Consider the following 15,817-nt stretch of genomic DNA (forward strand, 5'->3'; position numbering starts at 1 on the left):
AGCCTCTGCTGGCATGTGACTTTGGGATGTCCGTTTGGTTCTTGATTCCCTCTTGCTGCTACTGCAGGGCAAAGCAGTTGAGATGGGGGATCAGTCAGGAAGCATCCATCTCTCAGGCAGGGCACTGTAAGATGCAGAGGGATGCCTGGCCATGGGATCCGGGCCTTCCCTTCCCTCTCTTTCGCCACCCTGCCCTTCTCCTGGGCATACCAGAGGGGACTGGTGGAACACCATGATTCCATGAGATGAGCAGCTCTGGGCTGGAACAGCTAAGGAGTTAAGGAACAACCTTAGATGTGCTCTGGGGGCCGGGTGTGGCATCCCCAGCTCAGAAGGCAGGGCCAGTCAGGGGACCACACCCTGGGTGCTGGTGAGGGCTCAGTGCTTTGGGAATTTGGACAGCAAGGAAGGACCCCTCGTCAGCACTCCTCCTGCTGGGCTGGTGCCCACGGGTGTCCAGTGGGACTCCTCTCATGGTATGTCCTTCACGAGGCCTGCCACTGCAGTCCTCTGGGTCTTGTGTGGCCTATGGCATAGTGCCCACATCACCTCTGCCCTGCTATCTACCCAAGCCAGACTCCCAGCCAGCTGCCAGTATCACTCCTGCATTTGGAAATGCAGACAGCAGATACGTTGGAGTGTCTCTGAGCAGAAAGGTGTGCCAGGGCTCTGGGGTGCCCAGAGAAAAAGAAGACAAGGCCTGGCCCTCTGTCCACTGTCCCACTGTAGCAGAGGAATGTGACCGTGAAGTAACACCCAGCTCCTAGATTTGAGGGCGGATGAGGAGGGGCATGCCGAGCTTTGTGGTCAGAGAGATGGCCTTGGAGAAACCACAGAGCCTCTCTGACCTTCACAGTTCATGAAGGGGCTAAACAATGCCTCTTGGTGAAGTGTCTTGAATCATCACATGGAATAATGGCAGCTGAGCACTTGTGCTGCCACCTGCCACGGGACTGGCGTTCCATAGATGGAGGCGAGGTGGCTCAGACCTTGGGGGATAGAAGAGGGCCCTAGAGGAAGGAATGGCTTCTGGGGGATGGGACCTGACACTTGAGTACCATCCCTGTCCTTGAGGACACCAGACCAAGAATCAGCAGAGCAGAGGCTGAGCGAGCGGAAGGGGGCACTTGGGCAGCTCAAGAAAGGCCTGGAATGTTGTGGTCAGTGGGGAGAGCTTCAGGCACCCACGGATGGCATTCCAGGAGACTCTGTGCTCGGGTTTGTTGGGAAGTGATAATGCTGGAGTGGTGGGTAGGACAACGCTGGTAGTAGGGGCTCAGGCTGGGGGCAGACATGGGCACAGCAGTGGGCAGCCTTGCTAGGCCTTGGCCTGGGATGTGGGTAAAGGGCTGTTTGCACTGCCAGGGGAGAAAGAGGAAGAGAGTTTGGGGCAGAGAGGTGGGCAAAGGGGCCCACCCTTGGGCAGGTGAGGGAGGTGCTGGCTGAATCCAGTTTGTGCAGGGTTGAGCCTGAGCAGCGGAGCAGAGCAGTGAGGAGGTGCGGGGCTCTGTGAGCAGAGGGCAAAGTGGAGTCAGAGTGGGGGCTGGGAGGACAGCAGCCTGCCAGGATCTGGGGAGGCTGAGGGTCCTCAGTCTGGGGAACCCCAGAGTGTGCAGAGGCTGGCCTTCCCTGGTTGGGTGACCACCAGCGTGACGTTCCCAATTGCGCTCAGATTCCTATGGAAGGCTGCAGGAGTCCTCCTCTTTCACTGCGGGTGAGACTGCCCTGGCGCTAGGAAAATATTAATAGACCCCCAGGGACTGAGAACAAGGATGGAAAAATAAAACCACTTCCTACTCTCTTTCCTCAGCTGCCACTCCAAGAAGTTGTGAGCTTGATGCAGCTCTGCCCTCACAGAACTCATGCCCTGCCCTCACCCCTGGACTGAGTTCTTTCCCGCCCTCCCTGTTGTTGGTTGCTGGGCAGGGGGCACTGTGGGGGACTGGGGTAGGACCCCAGAGGCCAGGTGGCCAAGTAGCAGGCATTCCTGTGAGCCAGGGATGCCAGCAGGGAATACTGTTCTGAAGGTTCTGTGACTTCTTAGACACTGAGGCCCTTACCAACTCCTCGTTCTGAAAGCCGCTTAGACCCACCAGGCTCGGTGGACAAGCCTGGGGGTGAGTGGGACAGTGTTTTCATTTTGCACCTTGCCAGGCCTAGGTGCCAAATCCCAGATTCTCTTTTCACTAGCCTGTGCCTTTGGTAGAATGCCTCTCTCCCCTTGGTAAAATGGGGATAATAACCCTCCCCCACAGCTTTCTGCCTCAGGCCTTTGTGGCTGAACCTGGGTTACCTGTTCCTCCCTTACCCTATTCCCATCCCCTTTCTCATCCCCTTCCCCTCCTCTGAGATTCTGGAACACTTCGAGTTTGTCCTATGTAATTCATCCACTCTCTCTTGGGCTTTTTCTGCTGGTGAACTTCAGTGTAGTCATCAAAAAGAGTTGCAGGGGCCCTGTTTGGTTAGGCAGCCATCCAGCAAGCCTAGATGGTACTTCTGTGTGGACTTGGGGCTAGGGCAGGGTCCGGGGGCCTCCAGCACATGTGAGGCCCATCATGCCCAGCACCCTCCCCTGCCTAGCCCTGCAGCCTTGGGCACTTGTTTCTTCATCATGCAGTGCTTATTAAGCAGCCACTGTGTGCCAGGCACTGTGCGTGGTATAGGGATGCAAAAATGAAGATCCCGTTTTCAGGGAGCCAACAGTAACCCCCTCCCCTGCCACTCTTACCCCCCATACCCATTACCCCTGCCATGCACACATATACACTCCACATTCCAGTCATATCATGTTGCCTGCAGTACCGAGCGTCTCCTTGGCTTTTCATGCCGCCATGCATTATACTTTTGTCGCTTCTATTCTTTGCCTGGGACACGCTTGTCCTTACTGTTTTTTGTTCTTTTTTTTTGAGACGGAGCCTTGCTCTGTTGCCCAGGCTAGAGCGCAGTGGCGTGATCTCGGCCCACTGCAACCTCCGCCTCCCCGGTTCAAGCGATTCTCCCGCCTCCCTGGTTCAAGCGATTCTCCTTCCTCAGCCTTTTGAGTAGCCACCACGCCTGGCTAATTTTTGTATTTTTATTAGAGATGGGGTTTCATCATCTTGGCCAGGCTGGTCTCGAACACCTGACCTCATGATTCACCCGCCTCGGCCTTCCAAAGTGCTGGGATTACAGGCATGAGCCACCGTGCCTGGCCATCCTTACTGTTCACCTGGCTAATATCTACTTGGCCTTTAAGATCCCGTTCTGCGTCACTTCTACCAGGAAGCCTTCCGCAGCACCCCCAGGCTGGGTAAGATGCCCCCCACTCCTATGCTCCTGCATTACTTACCCAGTGTACCATAATCCTCTGCCTGCCTCCCCCACAAAATACACACTGCGTGCCCCATGGTCTGGGGCTGGGCTCAGGCTCATTTATTTTGGTATCTCCAGTTCCCAGGACCAAGCACACAGGAGGTGCTCTGGGAGCATTGACTGGATGTGTGTGATCCTGCGGAGCCTGAGCAAGTGTGTGTCTTGAGAGGAGGGTGGCCAACACTGGCTCCTCTCCCAGTTTACTCCTGTTCATTCTTTTCTGGGCTCAGGTAACACCATGACCTTTCTCATGTCATGTGACCTGTTAGAGGATATACCCCGCCAAACTACAGGGTACCCAGAGCGGGTGGCTAGGTTTTGTGATGGAGAGCTCTTCCGGATTTCGAAACCAGAGGGAGAAACTTTGTTTCATGCTGAACTTGCTGGCAGTTTGATATCTTCCACATTCTCTTTGGTGAACAAGCAACGCCTGAATACTGGAGAAATGCAAAAGAAGGCATCTGAGGAGCTTACCTTTCATCCACTGTTCATTCAACAAGCCTCCAAGGGCTCGCTTTCCTGGGACATCGCTGTAGTGATTCAGTGGCCAGCTGAGACATGCCTGCGGCCCTCCTAGGCAGAGTCGGAGAGCTGAGCCCCACACACAGATTGGCCTGCTAGCCTTCCGAGGAGGGCGCGGTAGGTAGGAGGCTGAGCTGTGTTGAACTGTCACCTGTGGACCTGCCAGTTTGCAGGGTGCTCAAGGTACTCAAGAAAGGCTTTGGAGAAACAGGAGGGACTTGGGATGGATTTCAAAGAAGGATGTTGATGATGGTAACAACTTGATGTCTGTTGAACAGTCACTATGTGCCAGATACTGGGCCAAGCAAATAAATGCAGCTTTTCACAGCCACCATGAGGCAGATGCTGCCACTGTCCCTACTTTTATAGAAAAGAAAACCAAGGTATAGAAAGTAACTTGCCTAGGGTTGTAGGCTGTCTGCATAGCTCAAGCTCCTTGGCAAGGAGTTCCAATTGAGCGGCCAGTCCTGAGCTGGGCAGGGAACAGCTCTAGTGTAGGACCACAGGGAGATGGGCTGAGGCTGGGGCAGGGACCCATATAGGGGATAGGGTCCCAAACAGAGGTGCTAGAAGGTGCTAGAAAATAAGGCTTTCACAGCAGCTTGGTGCCCCCAGCTTCCTCGCTGGTCCTCAGGGCGGAGGTCCTCAGGGCTGAGGGCTACCTGCTGGTACCAGATCTATGCCCTGCTCAGCAAGGTGTCCCAGCCTGGATCTGGGGTGCTGGGGTGGGAAGTGTCTAGTTTTGATAACTAGTATTTGCCCTGGTTGCCTCTGAAGCTCTGACCTGCCCAGCTGTTTCACCCACATGGGCAACGGTCTGACCTTGGGGGTGTATCCTACTCTGACACCACCTTGCAGCTCAGTCCTGACCTCTTTCCAGCACTCCTGGATCAGCTGCCTCTGCCCTGGCCTGACTGCACACACATACTCACCAGCCCCTAGCCAGCAGAGGATGCCTAGCACCACAGGCTGACAGTGGCTCTGGAACTACACTGTGTGGTTTCAGATCCCGACACTGCCTCTTTCTAGCTTGGTGACCTTCAAAACGTTATTTTACTACTCTGTGTCTCAGTTTCTTCAACTGTGAAATGCGGATAATGGGAAGCTGTACCCCGTAGGGTTGTCATGAGAATTAAAATCTTCCAACAGCATCTGACACATTGTTTACCTTAAATGTTCCTATTGCTTTTAACATGATGACTGTTGTAATTATAATTGTCGTGGCAGGTGGTTTCTGCACACCTACTGAGGCTCATCGTGCTGGGTCGCAGATGGCTACGCCCTAAGTCCTGTTTGGGAGGTGCCCGTATACTGGTGGGAAAGACCCAGGTATTGACAGTTGCCATGTGGAAGTGTGGAAGCATGTGGTACTTAGGGGTCATGAGTAAGCCCAACAACGTGTCCCTCCCTGACTTACTTCAACCTTGGCCTTTGCTTGGATCTCTGGACTTCTGTCTGATCATTTCTGCTCTGCTGACAGCAGTCCAGGTGTGATCCTGGCAGAGGAGATTAGAAGAAAAGCAGGGATTGGTAGATTAACAGAAGACTTGGGTAATAGAGATCTCCAGAGATCACCAGGCAGGCTACCCCTAAAGGTCCTGAGCCCTTCCCATGGAAAAGGATGGCCACTAAGTGGGATGTTTTGGAGGGAACCAGAAGGGTAGTAGGTTAGATCTGGGGCAGCAGACAGATTTTCTCTCTGGAGCAGTCAGTGTGTTCTGCTGCCAAGAGTACTGTGTTGACAAGGAAGGGGACCGTGAGCCATCAGTGTTGTCTGCCATGGCTCTGGGAATGGGAAGGAGCAGCACCCATGCCACCTACTTGCCATCGAGACTTGCTGTTTATGGCATGAAATTACATACATGGTTGGGTGGGTGGTTAGGGCTTAATAATGGAGTGAGCTAAAAAGCACTGGTGGCTTTCTAGAGGAGCTGAGAGGCCCAATGACAGTGCCACACTTGGCTTAGCAAAGATATGAAACAAGGGGCTGGAGCAAAGTCTCAGGGAGTGGAGAGTGAAGCCTTAAGGGATGCCAAGTGGCCTAGACCCCTGTGGGGTCACGTGCCATTTACGCACAGCCTGCAGGTCAGCGCTCTGGTGAAGCTGCCCATTTCTGGGAATTGTGCAGAAGGGAAGGGCAGCTCCTGGAATGCAGAGCCATTTCCTCCACATGGGTTGGGTCACTCCCCACAGCGTGTCCTCATCCCCCTGGGTTGGGCACACCCAGACATCATAGAGATGAGATTAGCTTCCCAGGTCTAATTCAGCTCAATGTGAGTGAAAGTCCATTCACTTTCCTAAGAGCCCCATTAATAATGGATATGTCCTTCTCTCTAACCTGATTTACCTAAAATACTTGCAATTCAATTGATAGGGTTAGGGGGACTCTTTGAAATAATTAGTATAGAAATACAGAAGCAAAAAACAGTAAATACCAAACCTTCAATAAAATTGGCAGCATCTTTGGGAGAGCCTCTGGATTGGCCCTGGCCCAGCCTCTGAGAATCTGTGGTCCCAAGGTCAGGGCCAAGGGAGGCAGCAACAGTGATGAAGAGTGCCCTGTAGGAGAGTGAATCATGAAGACACTACCCTGAGAAAAGAAAAGCCATGTGATGCAGCAAAATGAATTGGCAAAAGAATTGGAGGCAGTGTGGCATGACCGCTGTAACATGACCTTTGGCGTCTAACCAGTCCACAGCAGTTGTCCACTAAGGGTGGGCGTTGTTGCTGCTATGCAGCTCCTTCTGGGCACCATTTTTCCTGGCCAGCACATAGGACACTGCTTTAGAAGTGATGCTGGGTGGGGTGGGGTGCATGGAGAGGCCAGGGGGCCTGTGGACCTCTTGGCAGCATCTGTAGCTGAAGCCATTCATTTAACATGTGCTGCTCACTTAGAACAATGGGTGCGGTGGTTTTAGGCTATTGTTTTGGGCAACAAGCTCCATAGAAGCCCTAGAACCTGGAAACGAGGAGAAGAGGCAAATTTCATGAGGGATAAGAACCACCGAGCCCTGCCATTTTGCCATTTTGTGGGGGCTCTGGGGGCCTGCTGCTGTCTTGGGCATTTCTGTCTATCACCACATCAGGTCGTCCCGAAGCCCTCTGCAGTGTGGAGGCCCTTCTCTAGGGCTGTGGATGGGGCAAGGAAATGGTTTAAATCACTGAAGCCTACCAGGTTGAAGGGAAAGCAGGGGCCCAACTACTTTATCGATGCAAATATGCCCTTGCTGAGGGACCCTCCAAGATTTTCTCACTGGGGCCTTACACCTTCCTGGGGGCCCTGTTCTCTTGTCTTATAGATGGGGAAACTGGGCACCAGGAAGTTAAGAAACTTGCCCCAGGTCACACAGGGAGTCTGTATTGGACGCCGCAGTGGAACTCCGGCTGCCTGGCTGTGGAGTTGAGGCTGTGTCTGACCTCCCAGGCTGTCCCTGACCTCCCAAGCTGTCCCACTGAGAACCATTGGGCTGTTACACAAGACTATTCCCGGGAGGTCTTAGACACACCCATGCTAACTTTGAAGATTGCTGAGTGAAAAGGTTATACTGGGGTGATCAGTCCACCCAGCCACCCACTTCCTAGGGGTATGAGCCGGCCCCTTTCAGAAGGATGGGTGTGACCCCCTGCTTCTTAGCACGAGGGAGGCCTGTGTGGGTAGAAGGCGGCACTGGGGAAGTGATGAGGGCAGTGTGAGTAGAGACTGAGCTTCCCATGTGTTAGGCTCTGCCTGGCCCCGTGAGGGGCAAAGGAATGAAAGGATGTGGCTCTTGTCCTCGTGGAGCTTACAATCTGTTTGACAAGGTAAATCTGGTATTTGGGGAAACGACTTCAAACCATGCACGAAGGTTCTACCCATGGGGAAAGAAAGGGAGCAAGAGGCAGACAACAGCCAAGAGAGCTTATTTTTCCATTTACAGATGCCTGAGGTTTTTGTACACACGTTATTAAAATTATTGAGGAAGCGATATTGCCTTTTAGGCAGAAGTTTCCAGTATGAACAACGGTTTGGGTTGCCATGAAGCCTGTGGCCTGGGCGGGGCCCTGGGAGCAGTGGTTGCCATGGGAATCAGCTCAGCCACCCCCACGGCCAAGTGGCTGCTGTTCCCAAAGTTGGTTTCTGCGTGGATGGGGCTGCCTGGAACCTTGGAGCCATTTCCCATGGAAACAATGCTCTAAATGGTGGGTGATGTTCCCACACAGGCCTATTTTGTCTGGCTGTTAACAGAGCAGAGATGGTGGTGAGGCTTCTCATGCTGAGAGGAGGCTGGGAATGAGAGTGTGTGTGTGTGTGTGTGTGTGTGTGTGTATGTGTGAGTGTGTATATGTGTGTGTGTCCTCCTTCTTGGGAACAAAGTAAACAAGGTGACAAAACGAGCGTTTGGGCATCTTCTCAGAGCTCGGCATGTCTCATACATTTTATTTCATGCTTAGAGCAATCCTGCAAAGTATGAGTCTCCAGCTAACCCACTTTACTAATAAGATACTGAGGCCATGGAAGGTAATTTGCCCAAGGTCACTCAACTGGTCAGCAGGAGAGTATTCAGCACAGAAAATAGTGGGGAAATTTTAAGGAGAACCCCAAGTCTACCTTCTACCACCTTCCCACCTCAGAGGGGCACACCCATCATCCCCCAAAGTGAAGACCCAACATCCTGGAATGACCTCTGAGGTGCTTTTTGGTTGAGAAGGCTGGAAAGGAGAGGTGTGTTGTGAATGTAATCAGTTTGCTCCTTAACCACCAACCAACCAACTTTTCATTCTGTGGTGACTTTCATCATAGCCTGTGAGTGGTTTTTAAAAAATCTTTCTCTGTACCACATGAGACCAGCTTGTTTTGTAGGAGTGTAGTTCATGGTTCTTGGCATCTTGACCTCCCCATCTGCAAAGACACCATTTGATCAGTGTTTTCTGGGGGGATGGAGAAACAGGCCTATCAAAAGGAGATAGCACCTTTAGGAATTGGGGGGTTCTCTGGACTCATTCTCCAGCTTTGGAAACCCCTTCTTTGTTCCTGGCTCACACTTGATTCCAGAGGGCCCTGTCTGTGCCATTAGTCTGATCTCTTAGTAGGAGAGAGACAGTCCCAAGCCCTGGCTGAGAGAGTTGTCCCTCAGCTTTACCATGGGGAAGCCAGCTCTGTGGTACGTAGGTTGTCTGACCATTGTTCAGAAATGCGTGTTGAACCTCTAGTTCATTCAGTAAGTGTCTGCCCTGTGCCAGTGCTATGCCAGGCTCTGGGATATAGAGAAGAACAAGATGCTGTCCCTGCCCTTTTGTGCACAGTAAACACATAGAAAATTCTAGGCATCACTGTGGCGTCTGTGGCAGGAACTTCAGGGCTCAAAGCACAGGTGGAGGCAGTGCCTAGTGCTGACCCATGAGGAAGTATGTGCTCTCCTGGGGGTCTTAGGTGTGTGCAGAGGCTGCAGTGTGACCACAGGGCACACTGGGAGACCACAGAGCTGGTTGGGAGTGAGAGTAGAGTGTGAGGGGCTGCGGCACGTGTGTGGCTGGAGAGGTCCGCAGTGGCAGCCAGCGACAGGCATTGACTGTCCTGTGAGGGGCCTGGACTTTCCTCCTCAGCGTTGAGGGGCACAGAAAGCGTTTTCACAGGGGACCCAGTCTGATGTTTGTGTGAAATGAGTAGTCTAGCCCTGTTCCATTGCGTCCAAATTAGAAGGGAACCCTGGCTTGGCTCCCTGTGGTCTCTCAGGGTTCAACCTCTGAGAGCAGGGTGCTGTCAAAAGGAGGGGGCCCCCACTGGCCATTTCCTGCCCACTGCCTTGGCAAGCAGAGGGCATTTTTTAAGGAGTCCCCAGGTGATTCGGCTGTGGGTGGTCTGAGTGCCGACTCAAAGCTTCATTCATGTCCTCCAGCATATTTACTAGTGTATTTCTTATCTTGTTTTCTTTTGAGAAGAAAATAAAGACAAATGGTTTTCCTTTTCAATACCTTCCCACCCACTTAGTATTTTTTAGTTATGTCGCTGCCAGCAGAGAATGGAAGCTGTAAAAACAGCCAAACACCGACTGGGTGTGGTGGCTCACGCCTGTAATCCCAGCACTTTGCGAGGCCAAGGCAGGTGGATCACAAGGTCAGGAGAGCAAAACCATCTTGGCCAACATGGTGAAACCCATCTCAACCGAAAATACAAGAAAATTAGCCGAGCGTGGGTGGTGGGCACCTGTAGTCCCAGCTACTTGGGAGGTTGAGGCAGGAGAATCTCTTGAACTCGGGAGGCGGAGGCTGCAGTGAGCTGGGATTGCACCACTGCACTCCAGCCTGGGTGACAGTGAGACTGTCTCAAAAAGACCAAAAACCAGCCAAACACCAGCAAACACCTTTCACCCACAGCCCAGCGCCATTGCCCAGGACAGGGCGGCAGTGGCTGAGGGGCATTGAGGAGTGAACCCCACGCTCAGGGCAAAGGAGATAGGCCACTGGGCCACCCCTTCCTCCCCATTTCTGTCACCCTGCAACTCCCCTCTGCCCTCTCTCCTTGGCCTGCCTTTACCGTCATGGATTTGGCCATGGAAGAGCTCAGTTAAGTGAAGCCTCAGCCTGTCCCATGTTGTAGGAAGATGCTGGAACCAGATCCCGGGGCCACAGCCGGTGCCTGGTCCTATCCTGCCCCAAAAGAGCTGAGATCCCCACTCGTATGAGAGGAAATCAAACATTTTCAGGTGGCTTGAACATTTTATTTTCCTGGGAGCATTTTAATAGTGTTAAATTTGTGTTTCTAGTACACAAATATAATGCATGCTTGTTGTAGAAAACTGAAACATTAAGAAAATGAAAATGCCCTGAAATGTGCCTCAGAGACAACCAACTGCTAAACCTCTTAATGCCCGGATCCACACCTGACCGCGCAGATTCGTGGTGGGCCTCTTCGTGGAAGGTGGATCAGGTGTACTTACTAGCTGTTTGCAGCCTGGCTTTTTTCATACATAACAATGCATTTTTTCTAGGTTACTGAATATCTTTCTTTTAAATGACCGCATAGTACTCCATTATATGAATAAACTTTTTCTTTAACTTTTTCCGCCAACATTAAGTTATTTCTATTTTCCCCCATTCTTAACATCTTTCTTCACTTTTCTGATTATCTCCTTAGAAGAAATTCTCACATGGGGTAGAGCTGCAGGAGAGGGTATGAATGTATTTATGCAAGTGTATTTTCAGTACAGCCTAGGCAGATTTGCACTTTCACTGCAGTGTAGCAAAGCTTGTACTTCCCTGAGACTTTGGGGAAGTCCTAAATGTCAACATCAGGCTTCAGTAACTACAAAGCATTCTGCAATGACTCTGCCTGCAGCCCCATGCAAATCAGTGTGGCCACATAACCCACATTTGTATTTAGCCCCCTTTCTGTCAAAATCTGGAACTGAAGACTATTTTAGAGCTGGAAATAATTATAAAAGTAATCTAATCCAGCCCTTTAAATTCATAGATAAGGAAACTATGGCTCAGAGAGGTCAGTGGCCTTCCCAAGTGGTGGCAGAGCACACAGGGCACCCAGTTCTTTGTCCTCCCAGCCACGCTGCCACCCTCCTCTCTGTGAGACTGTCAGTTTCCTGGTCACACATACACCATGCTGTTTTCCCTCCCAGCTTGCACAGGGATTCTTTCTTTTCTTCTCCACAGCAGTAGGATCAAGCTTTCCCTCCCTCGATTCAAGGTCCATTTTTGTGCCACCCAGGAATGCCCCAGCAGGAGGTGGTATTGCTTCTTCCTGGCAGGGTCCACAGTTAGTTAGCAGTTTAGGTTCCTGGCTACAACCCCAAATTGTTCTTTAGGGGATCCCCCTAGCTGCACCCGTGTTTAACATTTGGTGCTGTCAGCCTCCTTCTGGAAACTCTTCGCTTCCATCATGACCACGGATCCTGGTTTCCTTCCTTTCCTTCTGAGTACCTCCAGGAGGCTCCCTCCTGCCTCTCCTCCTTGTCACTTTGGGACACTATTTACAAAGGTCACTCTTCACTTCTGTTAAGGCCCCATTATTCTTTAGAGTCCTGGTCCCACTTCCAGCTGCCTCCTGGTCACCTTAGCTCAGGGTTCCTCAACCTCAGCACTATTGACATTTTAGGATGGCTGATTCTTCATTGGAGGGGACTGCCCTGTGCATTGTACGATCCCTGGCCTCTGCTGAACAGATGCCAGTGGTACCCACTCCATTTTGACAACAACAAAAAATATCTCTAGACGTTGCAGATATGCCCGGGGAGCAAAGTTCCCCTGATTGAGAACCACTGCCTTAGCTGGCCTCAACAGCATGAAAACAAAACTTCGACCTGCTCCTACCTGCCTCCTCCCCAAATAAAATGAGGTTGAACAGAAGCCGTAAGATTCCAGCATGACTTTGTGTATAATACAGGGCAAGAAGCAGAGAGAAAGGAGCCAGAATCTAGAACTCTGAAACTTTGAAGGAGCCTCAGAATCCCAGAACTCAGGTGTGCTAAGCTATCATGCCCCGCTTTCTAAGCTAAGACACAGCTTCAAATCCTTCTCAGCATAGCACCCAGTTAATAAGAGGGGATGTGAAAGACGAACCTCCATGCCAGCCCTGCTCAGACCACTGCCCTCGTGTTAACCTGTACAAGTAGAGTTTAGTGGCCAAAAAGCTTCTTTGACATGGCTTTTGGCTGTACTTGCTAAACAAGACCAGTGGTACTGTGTCCTCAACACCGGGCCTGGCACATAATTGGTGTTGAATAAATGATGGTTGAATAAATCACTTTAACAGTGACTGTCTCTGGGTAGTGAGACCAGGTGTAATGCTTTTATTTTCTTTTGCATTTCTTCATTTTTCAAACCTCTTTATAAGTGAGAGTATTTACTTTATAAAGGAGGAAGACACATGAATATCTTCCCCTAAGTTAAAAAGCCCTCTGTCTCATTCCACACGTCTTGCTTCCTTCCGCAGGTCTGACCTTCGAGAAACATGGCAACCAGCGCCGTCCCCAGTGACAACCTCCCCACATACAAGCTGGTGGTGGTGGGGGATGGGGGCGTGGGCAAAAGTGCCCTCACCATCCAGTTTTTCCAAAAGATCTTTGTGCCTGACTATGACCCCACCATTGAAGACTCCTACCTGAAACATACAGAGATTGACAATCAGTGGGCCATCTTGGACGGTGAGACCTGGGTGGCAGCCCTGCATTGGGTAGGATAGTAGATGGGGAGGATCGGGGACATTTGACAGGTTTCAGCGGGGCAAGGTGGTTTCCTTAATGTTGCTGTTACGGGATGGTTGGTATAAAGCCCTGTGTCATTTTCAGGGTGAATTCTGAACAGGGAAGGCCTGCGTAGAGGACTTGCAAGGTTTCATGGAAACCAAAATGTGCATTCAACAAAGAGGGGAGGCTAGAATCATGCCAGCTCAGCAATGACATGATTGTTTTCTCTTGCTGATCAGAATCTCTGATTAACAGTTATGGATGTCTTTAGCTAATAAAAGAGGGAAAAGCACGTTGTTTCTTAATGAACATAGTTTACTTGGTACTTGTATATATATTCCTTTGGGGGGAATCTCTTGCATCTGACATTTTGTTTCTAGCTGAGTGTGAATTAGTCTGGATTACTAGTTCTAAGTGTGGCAGCCAGGCCAGCGGCAGCCACAGCATCAGGAAACTAATTAGAAATGCACATTCTCAGGGCCATACTGATTTGGAAATTCTGAGGGTGAGCCCAACAGCCCGTGGTTTTTTTTTTTTTGAGACGGAGTCTTGCTCTGTCGCCGGGGCTGGAGTGCAGTGGCCGGATCTTGGCTCACTGCAAGCTCTGCCTCCCGGGTTCACGCCATTCTCCTGCCTCAGCCTCCCGAGTAGCTGGGACCACAGGCGCCCGCCACCTCGCCCAGCTAGTTTTTTTTTTAATATTTTTTAGTAGAGACGGGGTTTCACCGTGTTAGCCAGGATGGTCTCGATCTCCTGACCTCGTGATCCGCCCGTCTCGGCCTCCCAAAGTGCTGGGATTACAGGCTTGAGCCACCGCGCCCGGCCTCAGCCCGTGTTTTAACACACCCTCTAGGAGATGCTTGAAATCAGGTAGCATTACATCTCCAACTTTGTTCTTTTTCAAAGTTATTTTGACTAGTCTAGGTCCTAAGGTATTTCTGTGTGAGTTTTAGAATCAGTTAAATTCTAAAACCCTAGATTTTGATTGGGATTGTGTTGAATCTGTAGATCTGTTTGAGGAGAATTGATATTTTAACAATGTTGAGGCTTCCAACCCATGAACACAGTATCTCTTTCCATTTGTTTATTTATTTATTTAGGTCTTCTTTAATTTCTCTTGTCAATTTTATTTGTAGGTTTTTTTTGTCTTGGTTTTTTGGTTTTTTTTGAGACAGAGTCTCACTATCACCAGGCTAGTGGAGTGCAATGGTGCAATCTCGGATCACTGCAACCTCTGCCTCCTGGGTTCAAGCAATTCTCCTGCCTCAGCCTCCCAAGTAGCTGGGATTACAGGCACGCATCACCACACCCAGCTAATTTTTTTTGTATTTTTAGTAGAGATGGGCTTTCGCCATGTTGGCCAGGATGGTCTCGATCTTCTGACCTCATGATCCACCCACCTCAGCCTCGCAAAGTGCTGGGATTACAGGCGTGAGCCACCGTGCCCCAGCTTATTTGTAGTTTTGAGTGCATAGGTCTTCTACGTGTTTTGTCAGATTTATACCTGCATCTGTATTGATGCTATTGTAAATTTTTGTTGTTGTTGTTGTTGTTGTTGTTGTTGAGACAGAGTCTCGCTTTGTCGCCCAGGCTGGGGTGCAGTGGCCAGATCTCAGCTCACTGCAAGCTCCGCCTCCCGGGTTTACGCCATTCTCCTGCCTCAGCCTCCCGAGTAGCTGGGACTACAGGCGCCCGCCACCTCGCCCGGCTAGTTTTTTGTATTTTTTAGTAGAGACGGGGTTTCACCGTGTTAGCCAGGATGGTCTCGATCTCCTGACCTCGTGATCCGCCCGTCTCGGCCTCCCAAAGTGCTGGGATTACAGGCTTGAGCCACCGCGCCCGGCTATTGTAAATTATTATTTGTGGTTTTTTATTTCCATTTTCAGTTATTTGTTGCTAGTATATATAAAAACAATAGGTTTCTGTATATTAATCTTGTAACCTGCAACTTTGCTAAACTCACTTATTAGTTCTAGTGTCTTTTTTGTAGATTCTGCTGGATTTTTCTGAATAGACCATAGTGACTGCAAGTAAAGACAGTTTTACTTCTTTTCCAATCTGGATGGCTCTTATTTCTTTTTCTTGCCTTATCTCATTGATTAAAATCTCTGGCACCCTGTTGAAAAGAGGTGACAAGAACAGATATCCTTGTCTTGTTCTTGATCTTAAAGGGTAAGTGTTCGGTCTTTAGCGTTAAGTATGATGTTAGTTGCAGGCTTTTTATGGATGGCCTTTATCAGGTCATGGAAGTTCCTTTCTATTCCTTTTGCTGAGAGTTTTTATCAGGAATGGATGTTGGATTTTGTCCAGTGCTTTTTCTGTGTCTACTGAGATAACCATATGGTTTTCCTTTTTTAGTTTAATATGGTAAATTACATTGATTGTTTTGTTTTGTTTTTGTGACAGAGTCTTGCACTGTCACCTAGGCTGGAGCGCAGTGGCACGATCTTAGCTCACTGCAACCACAAACTCCTGGGCTCAAGAGATCTTCTTGCCTCAGCTTCCCCAGTAGCTAGGACTGTAGGCACACACCACTGTGCCGGCTAATATTTTACGTTTTTGTGGAGATTGGGGGGAATCTCCCTTCGTTGCCCAGGCTGGTCTCGAACTCCTGGCTTCAAATAATCCTTCCACTTCAGCCTCCCAAAGTGCTGGGATTACAGGTGTGAGCCACCATCCCTGGTCCTTGATTTTTCTTTTTTCTGGTATTAAACTGACATTGCATCCCTGGAATAAACCCCACTTGGTCATTATATATTATCCTTTAA

At 50.3% G+C, this 15,817-nt stretch overlaps 1 protein-coding gene across 15 annotated transcripts in view; it reads left to right on the forward strand.

Annotated features, from left to right (window-relative positions):
• The window catches only part of MRAS (muscle RAS oncogene homolog), a 59,298-nt gene that overhangs the window by 12,748 nt on the left and 30,733 nt on the right, over positions 1-15,817 (forward strand). For 10 of the 15 annotated variants that reach the window (XM_074031129.1, XM_045386901.3, XM_074031132.1 and 7 more), the window contains exon 2: positions 12,797-13,007. The exons of 3 other annotated variants lie outside the window; for them this stretch is intronic. In XM_074031129.1, coding sequence (XP_073887230.1) covers positions 12,815-13,007 — 193 coding nt within the window. In that variant the 5' untranslated portion in view covers positions 12,797-12,814. Of the gene's footprint in view, positions 1-5,100; positions 5,203-12,796; positions 13,008-15,817 lie in introns of all 15 variants that reach the window. 2 more of the 15 variants (XM_074031126.1, XM_045386903.2) reach the window with 1 other exon arrangement.

This window comes from Macaca fascicularis, chromosome 2 (assembly GCF_037993035.2).
Source record: "Macaca fascicularis isolate 582-1 chromosome 2, T2T-MFA8v1.1".
NCBI classification, from domain to species: Eukaryota; Metazoa; Chordata; class Mammalia; order Primates; family Cercopithecidae; genus Macaca; species Macaca fascicularis.